The sequence below is a fragment of the Biomphalaria glabrata genome, chromosome 15, assembly GCF_947242115.1.
Source record: "Biomphalaria glabrata chromosome 15, xgBioGlab47.1, whole genome shotgun sequence".
NCBI lineage: Eukaryota > Metazoa > Mollusca > Gastropoda > Planorbidae > Biomphalaria > Biomphalaria glabrata.
The window spans coordinates 14823881-14851745 of NC_074725.1; the positions used below are offsets into that span (position 1 = coordinate 14823881).

At 36.6% G+C, this 27865-nt stretch overlaps 1 protein-coding gene across 2 annotated transcripts in view; it reads left to right on the forward strand.

Moving 5' to 3' along the window:
• The window catches only part of LOC106055762 (protein Wnt-11b-2-like), a 162978-nt gene extending 136908 nt beyond the window's left edge, over positions 1–26070 (forward strand). For both annotated transcript variants that reach the window (XM_013212196.2, XM_013212195.2), the window contains exons 4-8: positions 3378–3517; positions 6274–6417; positions 17784–17924; positions 19366–19514; positions 21914–26070. In XM_013212196.2, the coding sequence (XP_013067650.2) occupies positions 3378–3517; positions 6274–6417; positions 17784–17924; positions 19366–19514; positions 21914–22088 (749 nt within the window). In that variant the 3' untranslated portion in view covers positions 22089–26070. The remainder of the gene's footprint in view (positions 1–3377; positions 3518–6273; positions 6418–17783; positions 17925–19365; positions 19515–21913) is intronic.
• The last annotated feature ends 1795 nt before the right edge of the window (positions 26071–27865 follow it).

The window sequence follows — 27865 nt, forward strand, 5'->3', positions numbered from 1 at the left end:
AGGATACATAACATCAAATAATCAAATATCATTGTTGCCTCCCTTTGATTGAAACGGCCTTTATAGTGCTTAAAAATACATATTTGCGTACGCATAGGAATATTTTGTTTTATTATAGTAAAAAAAATGGATATCAAACATAGAAGGAAAAACAAAACAAAAGTATCTCCCCACCTACTACACATTATATAAAACATAGAGGTTTTATCTTATAAAATAGGCCTATATGTCATGTTCGCTTAATTAAAGTGATACATTTAGGCCTAAATCTTGGTTAGTTTTAAAGTCTATGGGAAAAGTGATAAAGAGCAACCATGGGTCGGTCGGACTGGCTTCATGAGCTTTTGGGCAAATGCCCGTTGGGCCGTCACCCAGAAGGGCTGGCGGACTGACGTCAAAAGGATCACTTAAAGTTTAAGCATGGTCCGTAATAGAGTAAAAAAAAATTATAATAATCCCTTTCAAAATTGACCCAAAGAAGTCACGAATGGCTCTAGCGTTACCATTTATAAAAGAAATTTCACAGACTTTGCAATAGTAACGCATTTTCTTGTATATATGGCTCCTTTTGTCTCGGAAGACAATTACCACTACTATAGAGTCACTGGCTAGGCATTTTTCTTTTTCTTTCTCTTTGCTGACGCAGCTTCGTTTCTTTTGCATTCGGCGAAGTTCTTACCAGCACGTAGAGTCTGTTTCCATCCTGTCCGGTCTTGGGCTATCTCCTCCCACATACTTTGTTCGATGCCCGTGGTTCTCATGTCTCACTTACAGATATCTCTGTAGGTTAGTCTTGGGCGGCCCTTGGGTCTGACTCCCTCTGCAAGCTCAGCGTACAGGATGTCTTTAGGGATTCTTCCATCTGGCATGAGAGTGACATGACCGAGCCAGCGTAGTCTTCTCTGTTGAAGGAGAGCATAGATGTTGTGCTTATTGGCCCGTTTCAAAACTTCCTGGTTGGTGACACGATCCCTCCAGGAAATGCACATTATAAAATAAATTATGCTATCTTTTTAGTGTTAAAAATCTCCTTGTCCAGTCTAGATATAGTAAATATATAAGTTTATGGTTTTAGAGTTGTTGTTTTTGTTATCTAAACGTGACAGACAGACTGACCGGCAAACAAAACGCACAAAAAATAAGCGTCTTTAATCCTGATGTGGGCACTGAACAAAAAATAAATAAAATTTATCTGTTTATTTTTAAAATTTTGAGGAAATTGGTTAGTACCATGGTTTGCCGCTATTAGTTTACGCTACTGCACCAAAGTCGCTGAATAAAGAGTCCATTTTAAAAATGTGCTTCACATTTACATACAAAGTGCATTCATTGCCTTATAAACAAACATAAATGTTTTCTTTTAATTTTAACAGCTAGTTGACCAATAAAAACACCTTTAACTAATATTTATATTTGTTGTGAACATTTCTTGTACATTTTATAAATATATTCGACTTAGTGACACTGAAAATACACTTACTATGATCTTTCTTTGTTAACATATTGTAACATTACCTCCCTTACATTTATGTAATTGTTTTAGAATTGGTGTATTTAATGAAAAAAAAATCGCTTGCATAATTAATGTTATAAATTAAACGGTTTGCTTTTAGAAAATCAAAAGTAGCCTTTGCACCTAAACTTTTCAAAGCTGCATCGCATGGTGAAAAAATATTTTTCTTATCTCTTCTAGTTTTCGAGATCTGAGTGTGAAAGACGGACAGACGGACATTTTGCACAAACCTAATAGCGGCTTTTCTCCTTACGGGGGCCGCTAAAAACATTTATCGTTCCTACTTGTAATATCTTATTTCAAAAAAAATCCGCCTGGGATGTGCACGGTGAATAGGAACCAATACACATCTGATGTGTTGCATGCTGTTGTTAACCCTACCTGTAATCGCCACCCCAGGTTGTCGCGGCAGGCGGCGCGCCACCAACGAAGGTGGCAGGCAGACAAGCTCATAAATAGACAAGGCACATTGGCGATATCTCTGTACCAGTGTGAAGTTATCCTGGCTGATAATTCACCGGTGACGTAATGGCCTGACAGAAATGTTAGGCCGGGGCAGTAGTTATCTTCATTCAAGTGGACTTCTCGGCCCGTTAATAAGCCCGCATTTAGAGGCATTGGAATATATTTGACTTTAATTTTAGTAATTAAACCTGAAGTCCTGTTTGGCGTGCGATCATTCACTAATTACTTATCCGTATTTGATGATATGCCATAGAGTTCATAAATGTTGTCTATACTTGTACTTACTCGACTCCTTTATTTGCTTCGTATCATCTGCAAAGTATTTCAACCTAAACTAATATTTGTGTTCCGTTATCAGGGCTTTCCATCTTTCCACTGAATAGATCTTACACGCCGTTCAGTTCGACTGTAACGAGGGGACATGTACATGACTAATTCAACTTTACATCATCTGCCCTATAGATCACAATTTATGAAAGGGGAACTTTTTGTATGCTCCTCTGTAGATTTGTTATAGCCCACATTTATTTCCGTATGTATGGCTACATTCTATTACAAAGTCATAATTTCGTTCCTTGATCTACTCAATCCACTGCGTTCTGATCCTGTGACACTTCATTCTTACATAACAGTCTGACCTATTGCCAGTGTAGATGTGTTTCGATGTTTTTATCACTTTTATCATTATTGTCCTTAAAGTCTGGTCGCAATTAAAAGCTATAGGCTACGTCTATACCAGTACACAGTTGTGGAGGGGGAAGTAAACGTTATCTTGTGAGTTCATTATTATTTATATGTGTTGTCTGCACTGTTGCCTTTTAAGTGCACAGAGTTCAAAACCTTGTCAATAATTACAGCCTCCGCCAGGATAGGAACTCGTGACCCTGAGACCGGTAGTTCAGGAAGTTAAAAACTTATAAGAGTTTATTTTAAGAATTCTCTCCTTCCAATGCAACCCTCAATATCTTCACATTTTCACTTTCTCTAACTCTATCTCGCCTTTGCTCTTTTTTTCTTCCTCTCTCTCTCTCTCCCCCTGTTTTTCATTCTCTCCCCCTTATTCTCCTAGCCTTCTCTCTATCTCTCTTTCTCCCCTATTCCCCCTCTCTCTTTCTCTTTGCCCTCTCTTTCTCTCTCTTTCTCCTTCCCCTTCTTTATCTCTCTCTCCCTTTCTCTCTCTTTCTCTCTCTTTCTCCTTGCCTTCTATTTCTCTTTCTCCTTGCTCTCTCTCTCTCTTTCTCCTTGCCCTCTTTTGCTCTCTTTCGCTTTGCCAACTCTTTCTTTCTCCTATCCCTCTTTCTCTCGCCACCTCTCGTCTCAGTTTTGTTTCTACACGCCTCCCTAACTCTCTCTAAGATTTTTATAGCTCTTTCTTTTTTCTTTTTGGTCTTATTTCCAGGTACTCGAGAGCAGGCCTACGTCTACGGCATCTCATCGGCGGCGCTAGTCCATTCCATATCAAAGTCATGTAGCATAGGCGTCACCACCAAGTGCAGCTGTGGGCTACTGCCATCCGCAGCGCCAACAGACAATTTCAAGGTAAACCCCGCCCTTGATGTATGACTCCAGCTGTGTGTGTTCGTGTGTGTGTGTGTGTCAGTGTCAAACTTATTTGACACTTTTTAATCTAACGTGTCTAACGTGAGTGCATCATTTCTGCTCAATTCTTTACAAATAGATCAAGTTTCAGTATCAGATCTTGACTCCAGGCTCTATAGGCTACATGTTTCTTGAACGAAATGATCTTTGATTGGAACATTTCGAGCTCAATTCTTTACAAATAGATCAAGTTTAAGTTTCAGTTTCAGATCTTGACTCCAGGCTCTATAGCAGTGATTCCCAAAGTGGTCTATATAGACCCCCAGGGGTCTACGAAGACTTCCAAGGGGTCTAGGAAAGTGAAACAATAAATTGGGGGTCTCTGAGATGTCCATGGGGGTCTACGATAATGGATTTCATTTCATTTCATTTGAGACTTTAATTTTCACTCCCATTAATGTTATTATTTCCTACACTAATATATAATTTGTACCTTACCTTTAAATATTTATCCTGCTATTCAAACGAAAAATATTTGTATTTAATTTCAATACTTATTTAAATATCTTAATTTTGTCTACATGTAAGTTATGTTTAACAAAAAGAAATGAAGATTGTACACCGTTGATTATTTAAAATTGCGATTCATTCTTTCCTTGTCAAACAAGCGGTTGCCTAAGTACCTTTTTATGACGATATGAAACTAATTATGCTTTAGGATCATTTGAGACGATGCCACCCTGATAAAAAGATAAAAGTTTGAAAAAGATAAGTTCAGAATAGACGCACACAATATCTCTTCGACATCATATTGAGAAGATGATGTTTTGTGAACGTCTGACAGTATCTCTTTACTTATAGCCAAATACGGAGAACACTCTTGGTAAAACATTGATTTAAACCTGCCGTTTAAATAGTTTTAAAAACTGTTTTACATAAAACTACTTCTGATATTATTAAATGAATTTCTTGCAACAATACAGTTCAAGGGAACATCGGTGGTATAACATTAAAAGCTTCTTATGTAATTCTTTTCAAACGACATAAACAGTTTGGGATCAGCGGTCTAGCAGGCCCTGACAAGATGTAGCGTTGTTTGCTGCAAACTGCCTAAGGGTTGCTGGCTCCTTATTTTTCCTCAGGGTTGACTCACAAAACCTTTCTCATGTTTATAGCTGCAAGGACAGCAGGGGTTTGAATTCAGTTATCCTTCTGCTAGGTGGGTAGAAAGCCAAGGCTAATGAGTCCCGCCTGTCCAAGGCTTACTGGTTTTGGTGCCAGTTACTTGCCTTCCCTGCTTCTTCTGTTAGTGAAAACAGTTCTGCGGACCCAATATTTGAGCCACACATGAAAGATCAAGAAATACAAGAGAAACTGCTCTTTGTGTAAACGTGTACAATAATCCCTAAAGCAAATTAATACATTAATATTTAATGTTTCAAGGACTACTTCATAGAACAACACATTCTATATGAAACATAATATCCGTAGCAACGGATGAAGAGCCTACAAAAAACACATTCCCAGTGTGTTTGGTGATTCCAGAAATATATATTTTGTTATTTTAATTGGTTTAAATTTAAATTTTATCAATAAAAATGACATCTGTATAACTTCAAATGAAGCTTTAAATTACTTTTTCACTCTGAGACTCACTACAGTTAGAAATTAGTTTTAGAAAATGTTGATGAATGTGCAAAAATCAATACAAGTTTAGCAGGGGGTCTACCGAAAATCAAAAACCATGGCAAGGGGTCTACGAGACAAAAAAGTTTGGGAACCACTGCTCTATAGGCTACATGTTTCTTGAACGAAATGATCTTTGATTGTAATATTTGGAGCTCACCACAGACTTCCACTTCAACAAGAAAATCATACAAGTCCAATCTAGAGACAGTGATTACTTAGCCGTTTTCGAGGCCCTGGGAGAATGTCATATGTTGGACCTGACCCTAGGAGAATGTCATATGTTGGACCTGACCCTGGGAGAATGTCATATGTTGGACATAACCCTGGGAGAATGTCATATGTTGGACATAACCCTGGGAGAATGTCATATGTTGGACCTGACCCTAGGAGAATGTCATATGTTGGACCTGACCCTAGGAGAATGTCATATGTTGGACATAACCCTGGGAGAATGTCATATGTTGGACCTGACCCTAGGAGAATGTCATATGTTGGACCTAACCCTGGGAGAATGTCATATGTTGAACCTAACCCTGGGAGAATGTCATATGTTGAGCCTAACCCTGGGAGAATGTCATATGTTGAACCTAACCCTGGGATAATGTCATATGTTGAGCCTAACCCTTGGAGAATGTCATATGTTGAACCTAACCCTGGGAGAATGTCATATGTAGGACCTAACTCTAACTTTGCCCCGAAATATCAATATCAGAGCTTTCATGGTAATTAATACGAATGCCGTAAAGGCTTCAACAACTTTGAGTAACAAGCCATTTTCTAGGAGAACCATAGCGGCTTTAATAATGTACATGAGAATGCGCAGCAGAGTCTCTGACGGTGGGCCTTGGGCGGTCGCCCCTGCTCGCTATCCAAATGAGAATACTTGTACATATTGATACTTGATGTTTAATCATTGTATTGGATCTTGCCAATACCTAAACAATCTGGAAACTAGACAATCAATCATTGAAAAAAAAAGAATTATTTATACTTCTATTTTTTGTAATTGCAATAAGACTAATAAGAAAATGTTTTTTACTGTTGTTTTTTTTTTTCTGTTGTTTCAGTGGGGTGGGTGCGGAGACGATGTCCAGTTCGGGCTCATCTTTGGAGAGACATTTACGGACGCTACACTCACGAACAAACTGGGGGAAGAAAAAATCTCCAAGAAAGCCATGTTAAACAGGCATAATTTCAAGGCCGGTCGTCAGGTAAGGGGAGATGTTATATATACCTCATGATCAAGTTGGCCACAGTGCTCTTTCCTTGACAGTGTCTAATATGTCTATTTCGTTCAACTATCGCCATATCTTTCTCTTTTTTGTATTTTTACTCTTTCCCCAAGGTTTCTTTTTAACTTCTCTTGTCCATTCTACTTCTCTTATAACGAGGACATTCATCATTTCATCTCTCCTTGTGGTTCCGTCTGGGGCATAGGTCACCAACCAGTATCATCCAGACGTCTCGGTTCTGGGATAGTCTCTCCAACAGTTCCCACGTCTTGCCCATCTGCCGGGCATCTGATTCCAAAATTGCTGCGCCATTTATTACAAAATTTAACATTTATAGTAAAAATCGCCAACATCTTATCCATGAAAAAAATCCTTTTTTTTTAAATAAATCTTATATTTAGTGAAAGGAGAGCACCGTTCAATAACTGTCGTATTTCTCAATGTTGCATGTTCTAGCTTCCTTTTCTCTACATAAACAAATTATTATTAACCAATATTTGATTAACTTTTTTTTTGAAGTGATCGATTCTTGTTTTGTCTTCGACAATGAATAAATGTTCTAAATTTCAACTTGATCCGACCGAGAATGAGAAAAAGTGTAAAAGAATCCCCGCAGACCGACGAAGTAAGTTAATATAAGCTTTATTTTGGACAAAAATGGAAAAGAATCTCAAATAAACGTATATAGCACAGCTTTTGTGATTTGATTCACTGGTCACGTAGTATTTATAGAGATACAAACATGTTCCAGATGCACTCCCAATAACATTGCAGACGTGCAAGATTGGGAGATAGATGGAGAAAAGGACAGACAGATCCATTGATGTAGCCATACCTCATAGTTCACAGCCTCTACATGGAAGAGAATCCGTCACTGGAAATTTGACTCTCATATGTTCACATCGCCCTTTTTGTAACTCTGGGCTATCACGACCAAGGGATATAACTAACATTGACAGTTCGTACTCAGTTCACTACCCCTGGCAAAGCCTAACTTCGTCGAACTTTTTGTGTACGGGTGTGGATTCTTTTTTTTTTTTAGATTTTTTTTTTTTTTTGAAGTTCTTTCATGAATGTTTTTTGTCACAACCAATTGTATCCGAACATAACTAGAGTATAAACCAAAAAGTTATTTCCCTTTTATCACCATTTTGAAGCTGAAATAAAAGTAAAAATTATACAATAAGAGCCATATTGTAAACAACGTCACTTCCTTGCATTATAACAAATATTACGAAATCACTTGACATCACAGAGTAGCCTTTTGGGATATGTGGTTGAGAAGCTAAAGCCGCTTGGTCAACCAACAAAGGGAATAGAGCTCGAATCCTGACTCGTGTTTGCTGAGCGTCCGAAGGCAGAACGAAAACTGCCGGAAACCTTCTCCCAAATATTTACTGTAAGTTGTCATTCATCTCTGATGGCTTGCACGTTAGTCCTGATGAGCTGATGGACGTGAGTCTCTAAGAAACAAACTAAATCAAGAACGTTCTAATGATGTGGATATTCAGCTGTACTCCACAGTGACCACACTGCGTTTCTTTTAGAGACCACTTGCCAAGTGTTGAACCCGAAGGTTAACCTTCTATCATGTTATGAATGCTTACGTGTTATCTATATGCAGGGCCGGATTTAAGGAAGGGCAAGTGGGCTACGGCTTAGGAACCTCCACAAGTAAGGGGCCTCCACAATAGAGAAAACAATTCACATTTCGACGGGTCAGCAACTTTACGGGGTTTTTTTCTGCATTTTAACCAACAATACTTTAAATCTAATAGTTTTCATAACTGTCGTGGTTGTGGAGAGCTCATATTCTCGTAATGTACTCGGGATTTACTCAATTGTGTGAGCCCTAAACATTTACATTTTTGTTACTAAAATACGCATAATAAATAATTTAATTTGTTTTTTAAACGAAAAAAAAATATAAGTACTCTCTCTCTCTTTCTTTTATAATAGGCAAGCTTTTAAATATTAGTAATTTTTTTTTATTAATAAATGGATTAATAAATAGATTTGTATAAATTAAAGCAATCAAAAAAGTGTAGGCGCCTCCACAAAAAATTCTGCCTCGGGGCCTCCACAAACTTAGATCCAGCTCTGTCAATATGTTCTGTCTATATGTGACGTCATTGTCGACCATCAGTGCGATTTGAGCTTTGTCATTCAATCGAATATACAGGTTCAGCGTAATCCATTCATTCACTGTTGTTGTGTGAACGAGCAATCATAGTGAGAGCCTTTGTCTTCCTCCTTAACTCTTTCTCTCCGTAAATTAATTTCCTCGTTTCAATAGTATTCGTTTTGTTCCTTTGTATTTCACTCTCCTGCTAGGATTAAACTACATTAACTTTTTGTGTTTGTTATCAGAAAATGTTATATCTGGTATTAGATTGTAGGAGAAAGCACTCTCTTTTTACATAACACAAATTAAAGTTTATACATCCAAAGATCAATTTAGTTGAATTGGGGGGGGGGGGCAAATCAACGTTCGCGTCGTCAATTAGGAGAGAAAGAGTTAAACAATGTTGCACTTGACTTTGATATTGTACTGTCCCCGCTGTAAATAACAAGCTCCCCCCATGAATCTTCCAATGTCTGTGTGAAGTCCGTACATTGCTTATAATAAGAACAAGAAAAAAAAAAAAGAAACACTGACTGGGACTCTCCATCTCCCTTCCCCTTCTTCATGTGTGCACTCTTGTAACGGACCACCAGACTGGAAGACGTTACGGGACTAACTTTCTGAACGTGGTAACTCGGAAGCGCATCAAGTCCACGAGGCAAAGTGCCGTTTGAAGTAAGTTCCGGCGGAGGGATATTTGATCTCCAGGAGGCACAAAGCCTCACAGTAAGAATGAACTCGCATTGAGATAGTTATTGGTTATTTAATTAACTGGCGTGTGTAGGCAACACAGATGATCCTCTCTAACTTTTTCTGTTTTTTAACTGAAACTAAAACAAACGACATTAAAGACATTCTAGTTGTAACGTATTCTGGGATATGTATCAGACCACAACATAGAGCGTGACCTCCGTATCGAGGGTGTCGTATAGAACCACAGGAACACTGATCCTTAAACAGTCACGCTTCAACCGCTTGTAATTTATGTCTGTCCCTTGGCCATTGTTTCTTTTATCTCCATTTTAATCTCAAGATTTTAATCTTGATCGACTGTTCATTTTATTTTTTGTATCACTTGTTCATGCAATGGTCGACTATCAGAAGAACGGATCTAACCCGAGACATCTTTACGTATCCGTACTGGGTGTCCCTTCTGGTAGCACCAGCCCACCCCTTTCTTTTAGGTGTTATTTTTTCCAGTTGTGACTGGGGGAAGCATTGCATTGAAAGTTTATACCCCAAAATAAAAAATATAATAACAATTACATTGGTATTTACTATTCGCTTTATTTTACTATTTTCATTACAGCAAAACACTTTTTAAAAGTCTTTGTTTAAAAGCTATTATTTCAGTCAAAGACAACTAAGTCTGCATTACTTTTCACTTTAACATTGTAGCCCACAATACCAACTATTAGTTGCTTTTATTAGCGGCCCCTGAAAGGGGAAAAGACACCATTAGTTTTGTGTGGCCTGTCTGTCCGTCCGTCCCGTTTAGATCTCAGAAACTAGAAGAGAAATGAAAGTCGGACATCAAGATACTTTAGGTCGTTCAAAGTTCTGATGCAACGGCTACTTTTTTTCTTTTCCGAAAGTGAACCATCTAATTTTTAAAATTATCTATACAAGCAGATTTTTCAAAAAAATACACCATTTTTCAATGAAAAACTTCAGGGGGGGGGTACGTTTTTTTTAAAAAGGTCACAGACTTCTTCATTAATAAATCAAGCTTCATTCATAGATTCGCACAATGGTATAAAAAAATGCACATATATAGTCACAATGGAAAAAGTATCAATGGATCATTATAAAATATATTTTCCATTTATTAACTAACTCATGGATAGAATACTGATTCAAATGTTGATTGTAAAAAAATAATTTTAAAACGAACTTCATTTTAGTTGAAAGTTAAAACTCTATAGCGCGTAATTTTGATATATCCTCATTATAGGCCTACACTAGAGACAACAATCTAAATTAAACTAAATAGAAGCCAGATGTTGATCTAGATTTAGATTTAAACGTATTCAACAATTTGAACAAAATTTACATCTATAAATTATTAATGAATAGTTTATCTTCTTACAGTTTAGAGGTGCAGACTTATTTATTATGTAAACAGTAGTAGGCTATCACATTAAGAAGTGAATGTCATGCGAACAGCATAGTGCATTAGTATCCAGTAGTAGGCCTACTAGTCCTGATCAAAATATTGGCTAAATTCTATAGGTCTAACAATTTTAAGATTAAACATGGAAAGTCATACGAATTCTATTCTAGGTATAGATTTTATATCTAGATTCTAGGTCTAGTCTAGATTTAGTTCTAGATCTTGATCTTGACCTAGTCTAGATTCTAGATCTAGATAGTCCTAGTCTTGATTCTAGATCTAGTCTATTACTCTTGACCAAGAGTAGTTTAATATATAATACTTTGAGAACCTTCTAAGTCTTAATCCAATGTCCACTAGCACGTGTTTGCCTTTTGCCCCGAGGTTTTTTCGGTGCAGCTTTGACTTTTTAAATTACTTGGAGATGACGTCATCAGAAGTGAATTATAATTCGTTACTCTTTTTTTTTTCCCTACATCTCACATTAAACATACAAGGTGTAACAGCAAACAGGTGTCACAAAAAGAAACAGGTGTTTTGGAAGTTTCAGCGTGATGCATGACGGGATAATTATCATAATTTATTACTTTCACTCTTCGCAAGATTTCATGTTCAAAGAAATGACAAGCGAGCGAATTTTTTTGTTTGTTTTGTTTCGTTTAAATCTACGACCCAATTAGCCCGTCTGACATTTTATTTTGCTGGGCTTTTTTTATAAACTTTTTTTTTTAAATAAAGAAAATGCAGTAAGTGAATCCAAAGATTTCGTTTTAAAAAAAAAGTGACCTGGTTGTAGCCTCACACAAACATACAACAAACAGATAATGAATACACACATACAAACATGTCCATACAGGTAAACAGCCATGTTAAAAAAAAATAAATGTTGGCTTACGTTTGATAGAACTATATTTAGAGTCTTGAGTTTTTAAGGTTGCATGTACTCTTTTTTTTTTTTAAAGCAGACATCACTGACATATGAAAAATGGAAGAAAAAAACTTTCTACGTAATTTTCTTTTTTAACGTCTATCTAGTCTATGACACTGTCTTTAGGTCACCAACTTCATGGCGAGTTAATCGAATGTGTCGTAATGTTCTGCTGTTGTTGTTATGTTTGTCTCCCCTTGTTTTAGAGGATTAAACATATATTTTATGTAAAACCAAAGAGTGAAGGTTGTGAAAAAAAAAAAAAAAGACACGGGAGTAACTAGTATGTGTGTCGTAAACTCCTAGGCATATTTCAGGCCAAATAGCAAAAGATTTCTCCATTTCCTAATTTGCCTAGCCATTGTCTTCGAGTCTGAAGATTAATGAGGAATGCACTATTCCTTACTTTATCTTCAAAAAAGAAGATGATTAGTCATGCATATCATCCAATGACCTAAATTCTGCTAAGTCATTGGTTTTCCTGGCTAGCTCAGGCAACCCATTCCATGCTCTAATAGCACTAGGGAATAAGGAGCATTTGTACAAATTTGTCCTAGCATATGGATCGAGGTGACTGTTGTTATCTTTGTGTCTTTCTGGGTATTTTAATATATTTGGTTTTTCTATTTGAAGATTATGGTTCAGTGTTTTATGTATAATTGCTACTTTAGTCTTGAGTCTTCTGTCCTGAAGGCTTTCTAAATTTAGTGATTGTACTAAAGGTGTTACTCTAGCTGCGACCTACATTCTATGGAATGACAAACAGTTTTAAGTTTGTCCGAATAATATTTCTGTTCTCCAGTAATTCAAGTAATCTAGTCCTGTTATTCTGAAAGTGGAGTGTTCTCCAGTAATTCAAGTAATCTAGTCCTGTTTTTCTGAAAGTGGGAAATTGGTTTAATTACGACTGACTAAGTGTGTGTGTTGCGTGTAACTTTATCTAGGTAAATAGTTGATACAAAAAAAAAATATTTCCTATTATGTTGTATGAAAGGTGAAAGAAAAAAAATGTGTGATCAAGGCAAATACGACTACTAAGAAGGAACCACGTGACTAGTGTTATGGAGTGTGCGCATGTATGTTTCTATGGCGACGGTCGGAAGAGGTAAGCGATTGGTTGTGCATGATGCAACATAGGTAGCATTGTCGTCTTTTGGTCTTAGTTAGGACAGACAACTCCAGAACGTGAGACTGAAAGGTTGTGTTGTTGTAGTAAGTTAGATTTTGTTAAAAAAATTTGTTTACTCAAGTCTACTACATTTATTTGATATCAACTTGATTTTTGTCTATATTATAAATGAAGTTATATGTACTATTATTCACAAGGAAGTTATTCGAGTTATTTGAAGTTTAATTAGTTAATATATATTACGTCTACAACAGTTTAGTTGTCTACCAGAAGTTTGGTGCTGCAAACACAACGACCGGTACAACTAGTTCCAATCAGTCATGTGATTAAATTTGTAATAGATGTAGGCTAAATCTGGGCGACTAGAAATAATTTTACCTATTGTTTTTTTTTGTTGTTGTTGTTGTTGTTGTTTTTTTGTTTGTTTTTTTTTGTTTAGCGCATTTTCATGCTTTTAGCTTTTTCAATGCGCTATAATCCTATCACTTGTTTGGATCAGTTGGGAAATGGATTAAGGGGGGGGGGACAAGAGGGCGGCTGTCTGTGTCAATGTAACCGTAATCGCTTTTTAAAGGCATAAAAAAACTTCTTCACTCTTATCTTATAAAATACAGACGTTACTTCAAAAAAGATGATTACGTCCTATGCGTCATGCATCTAGGCTTGCATGTTAACCAAAGACTTAAATTCTGCTTGGGCTCAAGCCTCCTAATTCAACCTATGTCACCACATCTGTCAAGTACGATATCTTTCCATTGTTCGATACCAAACAAAATTAATAACCGATAGTTAATTAAATAATAGGATATTTTTTTAAATTGCTACTTGTTTTGTCAGGTACAAGAAATAATTGCGCAAAATTTCAACTTGATCCGAGATTGGATGTGGGAGAAATAACGTGAAGAAACTTTTTACCAGACAGACACAGAGTGGGTTGATATAAGCTTCGCAAAAAGACTGGGCTACAATTCGTTTTTGTTTTTCACATTTCTCTATTCGTGTTGCACATTCTTCGAAAAAAAATAATCAAAAAACCTCCTGAGTGAAAAACAAAATTAGACACTGATCTCGAAAACGGCTCTAACGATTCTCCTTGCCACCGTTTATTTATATATATTTTGGGAACATTTAGCACCCCGTCTTTTGAGTCTAGAACTAAAGTCCTCTCATTAGAATAGTATAAAGTCTAGTAGATTGATTCGTTCTCTTCATCAGGACCATTTTTTCTTGGCAGAGAGGGAACGGGGCGGGATAAAAAAAAATGTTCCTCATTTTAAATTCTCATATTCATTAGTTGTTTAGAGTAAAATAATCGCTCTATTAGATGTATAAAGGAAGAATTGTATGTTTTAAAAATGCCTTTTAGGGGCCCCCGGAAAAAAATAGACGGTATAAGTTTTGTATGGTCTGTCTGCCGTCGTCCCGTACAGATCTCGTAAACTAGAAAAGATAGTGAAAATCCGACATCATAGTTCTGATGCAACGGCTACTTTTTTTTTCTAAAAGCGAAAAAACTAATTCTTAAAATCACTTATGCAAGCACTTTTTTCCATAAAAATACACTACTTTTACAACTATTCACTATTAATAGTAACAAACACGGGATGCTATTTAGTAAAAGAGATGACTATTTACCATAATTTTAACACATTTATGAAACTGTTTTAAATTTTTTGTTAAAAATTTCTTTTGTTACAAATGTATCAGTAAATTATATAAGTTATGTCATAGTAACTACTAAATTTACAAAAAAACAAACAAAAAAAAACATGTTTACTTTTTTTTATAGAAAAAAATCTATTTAATACGCATAAAAGTGGAACATAATTTAAAACAACAATTAATAAGTAGTTTCCCGTATACATACCGTAATTAAAGAATTTTTTTTTTTATACAAAACAATTAGTTCAATTAGATAATTATTATTTAACATCAGTTAGGCCAGGTTCACATCGAACTTCACTTTCACCTATCCCTTGGACTACTGGACTGTTGGGGCACCACACAAGATCTTTCAAAATTCTTTCTCCATTCTTCTCTGTCATTTGTCTTTGATAGAATTAAATACCGATATTCTTCTGAAAATATTGAAACCTGCCTTTTTACCTGCCTGTGTGGACCACTTCGGGGGCCGATTTTGAGTTTGTGTTTCCACACAAACAGTCTTTGTAACCTGTTAAAATATTTTTAGAAATTACATTATTGATTAAAAAAAAATAATTTTTAATATATTATTTTGAACATTTATAAAACATATTTTTTTCTTTACTAAACATCTCCCGTTCCCTTACAAAGTAAGGAAGCCAAGCATTTAATCCCTCAGCCACCACGCCCATCCCTTACAAAGAGTTTCTATTAAAAAAAACAACAACCTAACAATGGATAGAATTCAGTCAATTAGGAAAAAAATGTTTCGCCGTCAAACAAGTGAAACTGAAATGGTGGGCTTTTTATTATTTGTATGGCGTAAAAACTAGCTACAGTTAGCCTATTTTAACTTAGGAAGTAGCGACTGTTAGATCAAAAGATAATGATTTTATAAATAATTTATGATCTATAGTCTTTTTGTTGCTTTTTTTTGTTTGTTGTTTCTAAGAATGAAACAATTGCCCTTACTATTAATTGCATTCAACGAACCGTGCTTTGGTAACAACTTTCTGAATTGTATTTTGTCAATTAAAGGTCAGGGAGGCTTCTAACGAAATATTCGTTATGCTTTTCCGTGTGGTCCAGGCGTGATCGCTAGAGGGCGGAGTCAGAATGGAAGGAAGTCCTAGATGAATGTAGAGATTAAGAGAACACAATTGAATGAGAGTCGGCTCTAAATAGGACTTGCTCTATTTGAACTCGGCGACTCCTTGATAGTTGTTTTTTAGATGAGGAGATAGAAGAAGAAAGTACTGGGGCCTTTCTGATACAATTTATGCATGTGTCTAGAGGTTTCAAGGGGGGGGGGGGAAACGGTCACATCTGGCTGGGACAACTTATCTCATCTGGATAAGGCAATGTGTCACTTATGACTTTTGAAAACTGTCGCTTTGTTTTCCTACAGCTTGTGAATGTTTTAATATGTAGATAGAGTGAGGGCAGGGGATGAGGTGGCTGGTTCTTAGATAAATGTGTCGATTTGTCCTTTAGGGTTTGGGTTAGCTTTATCGACATTCCCCAGTGCACACCCGTCATGTCTAGTGCTCAGTAAGAACAGTGCTAATCCGTTATCCTAGACAGTTCCCATAACTTCAAGATGACATGCGTCACATTCTGTCATAGATTATTTCCCTTCGAGAACATGGTTACAATGATAACTCTAATCCCAAAGCAGACGCGAGTTTTCCATATGACCATTTTCTTTGCTAATTGCTTATTCGTTGGTGCACTACTGGTGATTCTTTCACGTCTCAGCGACTTTTTTTTCTAGCCTTCATCATTGAAATTGATCTCATCATCTCCACTGTCTGCCCCACATAGTTTCGAAACAAAGCTGTATCGTGATGCCTGCCCACATAGTTTCGAAACAATGCTGTATAGTGATGCATGCCCCACAGAGTATCAAAACAAAGCTGTATCGTGTCTGCCCCACAGAGTTTCAAAACAATGCTGCATCATGATGCCTGCCCCACACATGGTCTGAAAGGGGAACTTTTTCTATTGAAAGATAGTCGTTTATTTTCTATAAGTTTACATATATATCTTGAATAAATGGACTCCTATTAGTTGCAAAAAGGTCGTTACTAAATTGGGTGTAAGGAACCTTGCCAGACGAGCCAACTGAACTGAGATGAAAGACACTATTACTTGTTTTAAAACACTGCAACTAATGCGAAAATTCCTTTCTTTCTATGAGCTGATACATAAAGGATGACTCGCTTTGCTCTTTTTCACACTTATCATTCTAATGACTTAGAAGGGTGGAAGGGCGCCATTACATTCTTTAACTTAAGCTCAGTGTTAACGACGTCACTCTTCCAGCAAAGCCCCTCAGTCGTCTGCTCAGTTCAAGTCTGCTCAATTCAACCATGGTTTAAACTCATCATCAAATGCGGAAACACTTCCGGCAATTATTTAATGAAACAAAATAACCACTGCGTATTCAGAAATACTTGTTGACTTACAAAGTGACTAACCTTAAACCTCTTCTCTAATCTCCTGTGGTCCTTGTGCTGGCCTCATGACATCTTCGTTTAAATATAAGCCAATAAAGCCATAGAATCAGATGAGGCTTACATCACCAGTCACACAAACTGAAAGGTCTGAATAGTGAAGTGTAGGCTAATTAGGTCACAATAGATTATTGTGTAACGTCCACACAAAGCTTAGGACAGTTCTGCTTTGTGAAGTCGCAGTTAGCGTGTACATACACTTTAAATTATTCTATTTAAGTCGCGAAAAAATTGTTCAATCTCTACAGATAGACTATCAAACCTCAACGGTAGGTGCAACTGTTGCGAAAGACTAATATTTGTAACGTATAGATCTACTTATTAGAGATATTCATCTGTGGCGGGAAAAATCTATAAATAGCTTCTTTTGTGTGTATCCGGTGTACAGGATTAAGAAACTGATGATAGGCCAGGTTTTTGAAGTTCACATAGTTTGTATGCACTTTAAAGTACTTCAGAAATCAAATTTTCTTAGCGCTTCCGCAAAAGGTGGTAGGTAAATTAAAAACATTTCGTAGTAGACAAAGTGGCCCAAGTGAAAGACAACGCAGCAGACGTTCATAATAAGCTGGCAGATATACATTGGAAAAGAAGCAGACGTAAATGTTATACTTTTAAAAAAATGTCTGTTTTTTTTTAAATAAAACTAATGCGCGATGCCGAAGCCAAAAATTGATGTCACTTGCAAAAGTTAATTACAAAAGGCAACACGTTTACTGACACTCATTGCAGACGTAAAGGACGTAAGCAGGCAGACTCGAAAGACTCGAGTGTCAGTCGGTGTTTTTGTAATACATGGTTTTTAAAATACATTAATACTTATTCTTTTTTTTTCCTTTGGCGGTGTTTTGTTTTTTCTTCTTAAGTGTCTCCCTTCCATACTCCCACAGATTGTAGCAGACAGCTTAACCAAGGCCTGCAAATGTCATGGGGTATCTGGCTCCTGCTCCATCATGACCTGCTGGAGGGCATTGCCGAGTTTCGACACCATTGGAGCTCTCCTCAAAGAGAGATACGCATTGGCGGTTGAGGTAAATAAGTGGGAACAAATAATAAAAAAAATATATACATGTATAAGGGTGTGCTTAATGCTTTATAAAGATTTGTTTTAAAAAACATCACATCAAAAAGTCAGATGCTGCTGTGGGTTTATTTTAATGTTTGTTTCACTTTTTGCAATGTGTATATCTGATCAAATCCACGCAATAGCAGCTTTTTTTTTCAGAAGAAAAAGTAATTACTTTAATTTAACTTTTCCACCCGATCCTACCTGGCAGACGTCGCGAATACAAGTAGCAGAAGATCTGTTACTAGGTCTAACGATGAAAAGTAGGATCTTCTGGTGGTGCTTCTCTCACTCGCTCATATCCTCGGTCTTCCTCTATCTAGCTTGTATCATTCTGAGTACAAAAACAGTACTTAGAGACGTATGTTCTCCGTATTTGTCAATGGTAGGCATTCTAAGTAACTACATCAACTTTGTCGGGTCAAACTATGAGAGCAGCACCGACCATTCCACTCCTTTTTTCTTTTGAGCTACGATTGCCAGTTTATCTGCTGATCTCCTTTGTTATTTGGGACTCTTTGAAATCTTCTCTGAGAGCTCACATTCAACTATCTCATAGATCCCTCTCCCCTGAACTGTGGCGTAGCAAGGTACTGGTGGGCCCGGGTAATCTTATATAATACAGACGTTAGTCTAAAAAAAGAAGATGATTACGTCCTACGCCTCATGCAATAAATCGAGTAGTTTGTATATTTTACCAAAAAGACATTCAAATGCAGGTAGTTCTAATCTGCTCATGTGGGCCCCAATTAGTCACGAGCTCAAACGCAATGGAACGTCCTAGGCTTTGGGCCCCTTTTGGTCGTAAGCCTGGATTCATTGAGCCCCTTCGCACCATGGATGCTACGCCACTGCACCTGACTGGCTCACAAAAGAGGCTGGATTATAAAACACTGTGCATGCAATAAGAATGAAAGATGCTCTATACGATAACAATTTTTTTTTTAAAAGTTGAAGCTGTTAGGGGGGTTAACTGTTCTGGTCTAACCAAGTCAAATAATTCTTTAAGTTTCTATGATATGGAACGCTAAGCGGTATTCTATAGACTCCTTCTTTATTTTTAAAAGAAAAACTAGATACCCCATGACCAGTGATTGGGTAATTCCCTTTGAGTATTTTTTTTTTGGGGGGGGGGGGAGATAATGTCTCCAGGTAAATCATTTTTCAAAACATTTTTACTTTAACTTTTCTAAATTACTTTTGACATTTATTTTTTTTTTATTTCGTTTGATGTTCTTCCCCCCCCCCTCCTCTATTGTACTATTTGAAGCCAAAGCATAAGTTCGAGTTGATGAGGACTACTTTCAATGAAACTGATGAAATATGGTAGAGTTTTGTGAAGTTTCCCCTTAGATTTGTGTGTGTGTTGTTGTTGTTGTTTTGACACTTTGTCCTCACTTCCACAGGTGAGACGAAAACGAAAGAAGAAGGACAAAGTCCTGGTCCCCATCCACAAAGGCAAATCTTTCAAGGATGACGAATTAGTCTACTATGAAAAGAGCCCCGACTATTGCAGTCCCGATGACAAGACGGGTTCGGTCGGTACCAGTGGGAGGTGGGTATCCCATGTGTCAACACTGTTGTTGTCTTTCGCAGCCTAGACTTTGATTAGAACAAATGAGGCTTGTCTTTGTTTTTTTTGTTTCGGATATGTTTTTACTTGTTTGTTTGTTTTTTGTTATAATTTTTTTTATGTTGTGGCCTTATCTTTTAAACATTTTTAAAAACTAGTACGAAACCACAAAGGTCGAGTTTCTTAAAAGAATTAGGTGTTCAAAGGGGCAGGTAAACGTGTCTGTAAGTTACCTGTTTCTCTGGCTGACAATACTTTTTACGAGGATGTAAGGTAGCCAGTACAACTTGCCTTACCTTACTTTTTTGTTTTACACACGATGGCTGCCTGGTCGTGTCGTATGCGCTATGTAAAAGTAAAGTTCCCCTTTAGGACTTTGCGATCTATAGGGCAAATGATATAAAGGTCATCTTTTCTGCGGCCCACGGTTAACGAGGATGTCATGGGGCCAGCACAACGACCTACTTTACTTAACTCTCCCCAATTAATGTCAGGTTGGAGCTGGGTAGACTCAGAGGCGCCCAAAGATCATGAAATTAAAAAAAAAACAGTCTTCACCAGGATTCGAGCCCGAAACCTCGGTTCGGAAGCCAAGCGCTCTACCGCTCAGCCACCTCTTCCCCTATGTGCTATCGTCTGTCGTCTCCATGGTTCCTGGCTCGAATAATAATCGATGCAATAATCTTCAATTCTAAAGGAACATATGAAACATGTCAAACAGATGGCATGCCTTCTTCAGAGCTGCGTTAATGCTATAATGTCTTTATAATCTCAATTCCCGTCGGCCAGGACCTGGACCCATTACCTTCGGCACAGTATATCACATAATGTTTTGCTACGTCTTAATCGTTAATCATTTCTCGTGTCGTGTCTATACTTAAACGTGGGGGCGCTTTCGTCCTTTTTCTTCGTTTTTCTTTGTATATTCAGACCAGAAATCCTAGTATCAGAGCTGAGCCGCGCTGTGGTTTCATCAGGCATTTGTCCATCTAGTTTTTCTACTTTAAAGAATATAAGTCTTTCTTCTGCGTTGCAAACCCGCAAATTTAGCTATACTAACTCCTTTTACAATATGATTAGAAAGTAAGACACGCTTAGAAAAAGTCTTGGTTTTCTGAAATTAGTGTGGGTCTTCTTCATGGTCCAAGGTGAAAACCAGGGATACTTCATTCACCTACATTCCTTCAGGAGGTTTGGACTTGGCCAACTTCAATTCAACTACATTCCTTCAGGAGGTTTGGACTTGGCATACTTCAATTCAACTACATTCCTTCAGGAGGTTTGGACTCGGCCAACTTCAATTCAACTACATTCCTTCAGGAGATTTGGACTTGACCAACTTGAGGGTGTATAGCTGAATTTTGTTACCAATAAAGTGTGGAAGTAGCCATGACACTTACGCTTGAATCCCGTTGGATATTAGAGAATTTTGTATTAATCCGAGATTGGTGTCTTCTGATTTGCATAAAAGCAGCAAGGAAATGAGCCCCAAAGCACAATGAACATACTACGTTAGATTGCAGACGCACTTCATCATTCCTTTTTCACACACCCCTCAAAGACTAAACTGATATCGTCCCAAAACTGGAGATAATTTCGAAACAAGTAACATACAAAACAGGAGACGCGGTGGCTGACAGGTAAAGCGCAAGGCTTCCGAACCTGGGGTCCCGAGTTGGGATCCTGGTGGAGATTGGGGTATTTCGGGACCTTTAGGGCGTCTCTGAGTCAACTCAGAAACAGATGACCTTTACATCATCGCAAGGTCTGAAAGGGAAACTTTACTTTACTTTGTAAGTTAGAAAAAATTCCTCCTTTATACAGATGACCACCATTTGTAAGAACTATTATTTTGCTCTTAATAACTATGAATAATAAGTTTAAAAAAAAAAAAAAGAAACATTTTTTACTTCACCCCTATTCCCCTGCCCCTTTAAAAATCCTGGTTAAGCGAATCCATAAATCTACTCCTAGTATATTAAATCCCAATGCTAGGCCTATAGATCAAGACTTAAAAGACGTTACGAAAAATGTTCTTCAACATCCACTAATTTATTTACCCGCTATGTCTGTTTAAGATAAACATTGTCTAGACCAAATTTAATTTTAGAAGATAATACTTCGAACAATTCTAACAAGAGTTTTTCCATGTGTGGCCAATGAGCTAGTCATTCTTTTTCCCTACGATATACATTAACTGTCTAACTTCTGGGAAAATCTTTAGAGCCGTTGTCTATTACCGTGTCCAGGCTTTTCCAGTTCCCGACTTTTTCCAATGAAGAATTTACAAGCTGAAAAGAGGAAGTTTAATTATTTAAGAAAATAAAAACAGAATTGTTGGTTTTGTTAATATTGATTTATTTTTTTCCCTCCTTTTGCAGATTGTGTGAAGCCAAAGGCCGTGGGCCAGGGAACTGTGAGTCCATGTGTTGTGGCCGAGGCCATGATAACTTCACCATGGAGGTGTCGGAGCGATGCGAGTGCAAGTACTACTGGTGCTGCTACGTCAAGTGCAAGACGTGTGTCAAGACACTCAAGCTGAACCAGTGTCGCTAGTGTCTCCGCGTCATCTGCCACGTGCTGCTTTCTTGTGTGTTCAACGTGACGTGGGAGGGGTGTGGTGCTTCTGGCAAGTCCCCCCACCCCAACAGTTCATCAAAACCTTTGAAAGGGAAAAAAAAACTTTCCCATTTCTTCGATACCATTCGATTTTCGGAATCACCTTTCACTCTGGGTCTGAACATATTGTCTAATCGAAAGGATAATCACAAAAACACAATCACCAAGACCATCACGTGATCAGACGACAAACACAACTTTTTGTTCTTCTTCTACCAAGAGTTGATGAACAATAGGATTTGTGTATTCTTTTCTCAACAGAAGAATGAACTTCGAAACGCTGCTGCCATGGTAACAGTAAACAGTTTTACTAATAAACTCTATCCCAGAATGCCTGATGGATTAGAATGACAAAAGCTGGGAGAAAATCTTCTTTTCACTTAGGACACAAGTCAATGACGCAATTACGAAACTACAGAAAGAAAGTTGAATCTTTTTCTCATGTAACACAGAAATGTTTTGTTTTTTTTTCTAATTAGTTCTCTATATTTAAAGAACAATGATAATGGTACCATGAATGACTCCGGATTGTTTAAATCTTCTCTCATATTCTTGGAACCAAAATACCTCAACATTTTTTATTTACGTTTTTTTTTTTTGGCTTGTTTTTGTTTTGTTTTGTTTTTTTAATGAACTATTTTAACATGTTTTGCTAAGATGGCTGTTCATTTATTGTTCAATTAAATCACCAGCACTTGATAAATATATCGATTGATTTGCGCGAGTTCTAGCTTTGATTTCAAAATGATAAACCAAATGTAATCTATATAAAATTTAAGCACATTAGTCTAAAGATGGATGAATTAATTTTAAGGAAAGCATAAATGAAAAAAAAAATCTGATTGAATTTTTATTTAGATTAGTGACTGACTTAATATATCTGACCAAAGGTTTAAAAAAAAAAACTTAACAAAGGAACAGGTCAGAAGTTATTATCAGTTTCCCACTTACCTTGATAAACAACAAGAGTGATAAAGAAAAGTTTGAAACTCTCTTTATAAAGAGAAACAAAATGGCGGGACGTTGCATTATAGAACTTGAAAATCATTGCAATAGGAAACAAAGGTTGGGTTCATACTACCATATCATTCAATGTCTCTTAGCATTTAGAACTATGCCCTAGACTCTGTTCCCTACAGCAATCTGTTTCATGTATTTTGTCATCTATGCACATCGACATTATGCAATCGTGTCAAACTGATTTTATTGTATCAATTGTCAGATTGGGGAGAAAATAACATTAAATACAATCTGCTATGATGTTAGTAGGCAAAGATGAATATATTTGTAATTTACAGTCTTCATGTTTAAAACTGAGAATTGAACTTTCTTTCACACCTTTCTCCCCCCCCCCCTCCCCACAGTGAACTTTGTGTTTCTATTCCATTCTGTCAAACGTAAGTCTAAGTATCTCAAGTAAGTTCCATGTAGCACATGATATCCTTTTGAATAGGTTTTTTAAATTTAATTTTAATATATGGTATTCACATTTAGCTAAAGAAGACTGTACATATAATGTGTTCGCATTTATCTATTATCGTAAGAGTGGTACGGAGCGAAGTTCGCTAATCCTTGTAAATAGGCCACTGGTTTGTCTTGTAAGTGTATATTTATTTGTATATTTATGTAAACAATATGTGTATCTAATCTTAGAACTGACCTAATTATTCTCTAATTTCTGCATGCTCTAGAAAATATTAATTTGAAAGTTGTACATGTTTGTATTATTTTATTTAAAAACACAAGAGTTTTGTTGATATAGTCTGTATAGTGTTCACTGAGTCAGAAATAGGCCTTATATAGTCTAAAAATGATATAATAATCGTAACAGAATAGTCCTCTACTATTAAGTAATTAGGAGACCGATATAGAAAATAGTGATAGTGAATAAATTACTTAACATAGGAAGATATAGATACAGAAAAGGGATAGAATCAATGACTTAACAATGGGAAGATATAGATACAGAAAAGGGATAGAATCAATGACTTAACAATGGGAAGATATAGATACAGAAAAGGGATAGAATCAATGACTTAACAATGGGAAGATATAGATACAGAAAAGGGATAGAATCAATGACTTAACAATGGGAAGATATAGATACAGAAAAGGGATAGAATCAATGACTTAACAATGGGAAGATATAGATACAGAACAGGGATAGAATCAATGACTTTAAAATATGAAGCCTTGTCCTGTATGGAACATAACGTGATAGAATGAAAGAAAAATGCGTATCTCGTCGCATTCGTCAGATACTGTAACATGCAGTGTAGTCGGAAGTTACGTACTTGAAATGGGCCTCATAGTCACATGCCCCGAGACCCATCACCGTCCTCACAAAGGTACACTTAGGGATGAACACACACATACACACACACAGAGAGATATCTTTACTTTTACCTCCCCTTTCTTCAATCGCCCTTTGAAATTCAAGTTTTATTATACATTAAATTCAGAACGTCTTTATCTATATATATAATATGCTTCCAGCCGTGCCTGATCAGAACGCGCGTTGACAAAACTTTTAAAGCAAGAACTTCATGAAATATTTCAAGTTGAATGTTTCATGAATACTATATTGCTCTCATATGTCCCTTCACTTTCTTCGTTGGGGCGCTGTGACAGTTCGCGTAACCAAAGCCCTCCACTGTCAGCAGCTGTTCTCAGCAGGAGAAGATGAGAGAGGCCGGTCCATTCTTTCACGCTGTTTAGTCAGCTTTTCTTTGGAAAACCTTTTCTTCGTGCTCCTTCCACTGCAGAGTCCACTGTGGCATGAAGGATGACTTTTGACAGTGATTCATATCTTACAATATGGCCCAACCAGCTCAGCTTTCGTCTCTTGATAGTATTGTGGAGATTCTCCTTTTTGTCAGCCAGTGTTTAACTTTTATAATGTATACAATTTAAATTTCCAATCTCTAATTAAGTGCATATATATTTGCTCCCACATCGTTACGAACTTGGCCATGATGTATCGTGGGGTGTACAATCTAGAGTTGGTGTACATGGCGAAGCATGCAAAGAAAACCAAATGCCTTGAGGTTGCAGCCAGCCCTAACCATTCTTACCAGTTTCGCTCAACACTTTTTCTGCCTGGGAAACATAAACTTCCAACAAGCGCGTCACAGCAAAAGGTCGCCCAGACCTCTGGGGCATCGTTATGCCCTCTGGGCAGAAGTGCAAAAAAGATGGCCGGATATGGCAAGCAGACCATGATTGGGCATCGCTGTTACACACTAAAGTTTGTCCTGCGTATTATGACTATGGGATACCCTTATCGAAACAATATTTTGGCAGTGTTCGTACATTTTAAAACCTTTTAATCATTTACTCCAGCTCTTTTCCCAGTACTACTAAAAGTTATTTTGAAATCTTCTTGTAAATATTTACAAACCGCCATTAAACAAGTACATGAAATACCTTATTTATAATAATACCACCAACCATGATAATATCTAGATTTCATTTTTTCTCATGTAAAAGTTAAGGTATTTGTTAGAGTCAGACATTCACGTATTTCAACTTCGTATTTCTTTGTGTTTAATCCATAAATAAGCAAAGTACTACTTTTTACAATGCCAACAATAAATTCTCTAACTACCCTTACTCTCTTAGTAATTAGTGCTAAATTTCTCTATATTTGCTGTTGAGTAAAAGTAGATCTACATATCTCATAGCTATATGTCTGGGAACATGGTGTAGGGGACATTACCAAATAAATTATTTCTATAACTGTTCCAGGTAGTTTACTCAAACGAATCTCAGTTTATATTGAATGTAGAGAACTTTTGCCTGTACAATTACTTATGATAAAACGTGTAACTGTATTTTTAATTATCATAAATTTAATTAATTTATTAATTATTGTAATAATTTTTGTAAATTGATAATACTATTAAAACATCCAATGATGCTTATCGTGTATATGTTTCATTCTATAAGTATACAAGTATTCCTTTTCATAAGCAAAACGTAAACTAGAGATACCAAATGTTAACCATACAAGCCAACATATCACACCATACTGCATACGATAGTATGAGATTGACAGCGTCTATATTATTTTGAATTAAAAGGCGCCGTAAACGTATTCTTTTTTTAACACTTAGTCTATAGAGCAGAATTTTTCTGTTTTTGGTATAATTTCGTTATTTATTGCATGACTTTTAGAAACCTTTATGATTATGTTACTATTTTAGCCTGCACACAAATATGTGATTTTTGTTTTCGATAAAAAGAATCAACTATAGAAGTTGACTACTTTGTCAATATGTTTGTTACTAATTGATCACAGAGACATAGACGCGAAGCATAAGTTATTCTAAACAAAAACAAAAAAGAAGTCAACTATAAAAAAATATACTTTAAAAAACCTGGCTTATATTGAGTGAGACTGCTTGAATTGTTCTGAACCAACCCTAACTGTACACCATTGTAAGTTACTCCCCTGGTCTTACCGCCTCTACACATCTTGCAGGTTGACAAGAGCCGATTCGCATTTTTTGGGAGAGACCACAATTAATTTTTTTTTACTGTCCCTTGAAAAAATATTGACTTGCTCCCATCCCCCCCCCAATTCATCTTTGGCAGGAGGTCGCGCTCCCACAGTTTGAGAAACGGTGTTATGGGCATTGTTACAATATTTTGAACGAATTTCGCTTTTTAATTCACCAGCAGAAGAGTAAATTGCCAAAAGTGTGTATATTTCACGTTATGTATTACAATGAGCAGACCAGCTATTTGACTGTGCTGTTACCTGAATCGCCACAAGAAGTCGATGTACAGCGATCTCTGTCTTCAAGAGAAGAAATCCTGCAACAAATTCAAAAAAAAAAAAAAAAAAAACATTATAAAGAAGCAATTCCCGAGATTCCATCTTATTTTTACATTCAATAATAATAAGGTTTGTCATCGAGTTCGAAAATAAATGAGGAATGCAGTAAGGAGAATATAACTTAACACACAATGATAATGAAGCTAAAGCTAACATTCTAAATTCTAAATAAATACTTTGCATCAGCATTCTCATTAATGTGAACCGTTTCGACAACATAGGAAATCCAAAAACTATTAGCGAACATTAAACCAAATAAAGCATCTGGGCCTGATGGTAGGCTATTCCGGCTGGATAATCAAATAACCAAGCAAAGAGCTAACACCAGTGCTCGAAATACTTTTTTTTCATAATCCTTAACCAGGGCAGAGTACAAATGGACTGGAAAGAAGCTAATGTCAATCCCCTAATTTAAAAAAGGAAAAAAATACGACCCAGGATATTAGACCAGTATCACTAACCAACATCACATGTAAAATCCTAGGTCAAGAACTGACTAGAACACATAATATGTAGCAACATCATAAACCACTTAGACAAATATAATGTCCTTACTCCATACCAACATGGCTTTAGGAAATATAGATCATGTGAAACACAATTAATAGGACTAATTGATGGTTTTTCAAAAGGTTTAGATAATAGGCCTAATGAGCAAATAGATGCTATCTTATTAGCATTTTCTAAAGCTTTTGACAAAACTTAAAAAATTAGGATATTTTGGCATTGACGGTTCATTACATCAATGGACTCAGGATTTTCTGATAAACATACTCTAGGTAGTCAGGCTCTCAATCAACACCAACAACAGTAAACTCAGGCGTACCCCAAGGAACAGACTTAGGTCCACTACTATTTTAAATGTACATAAACG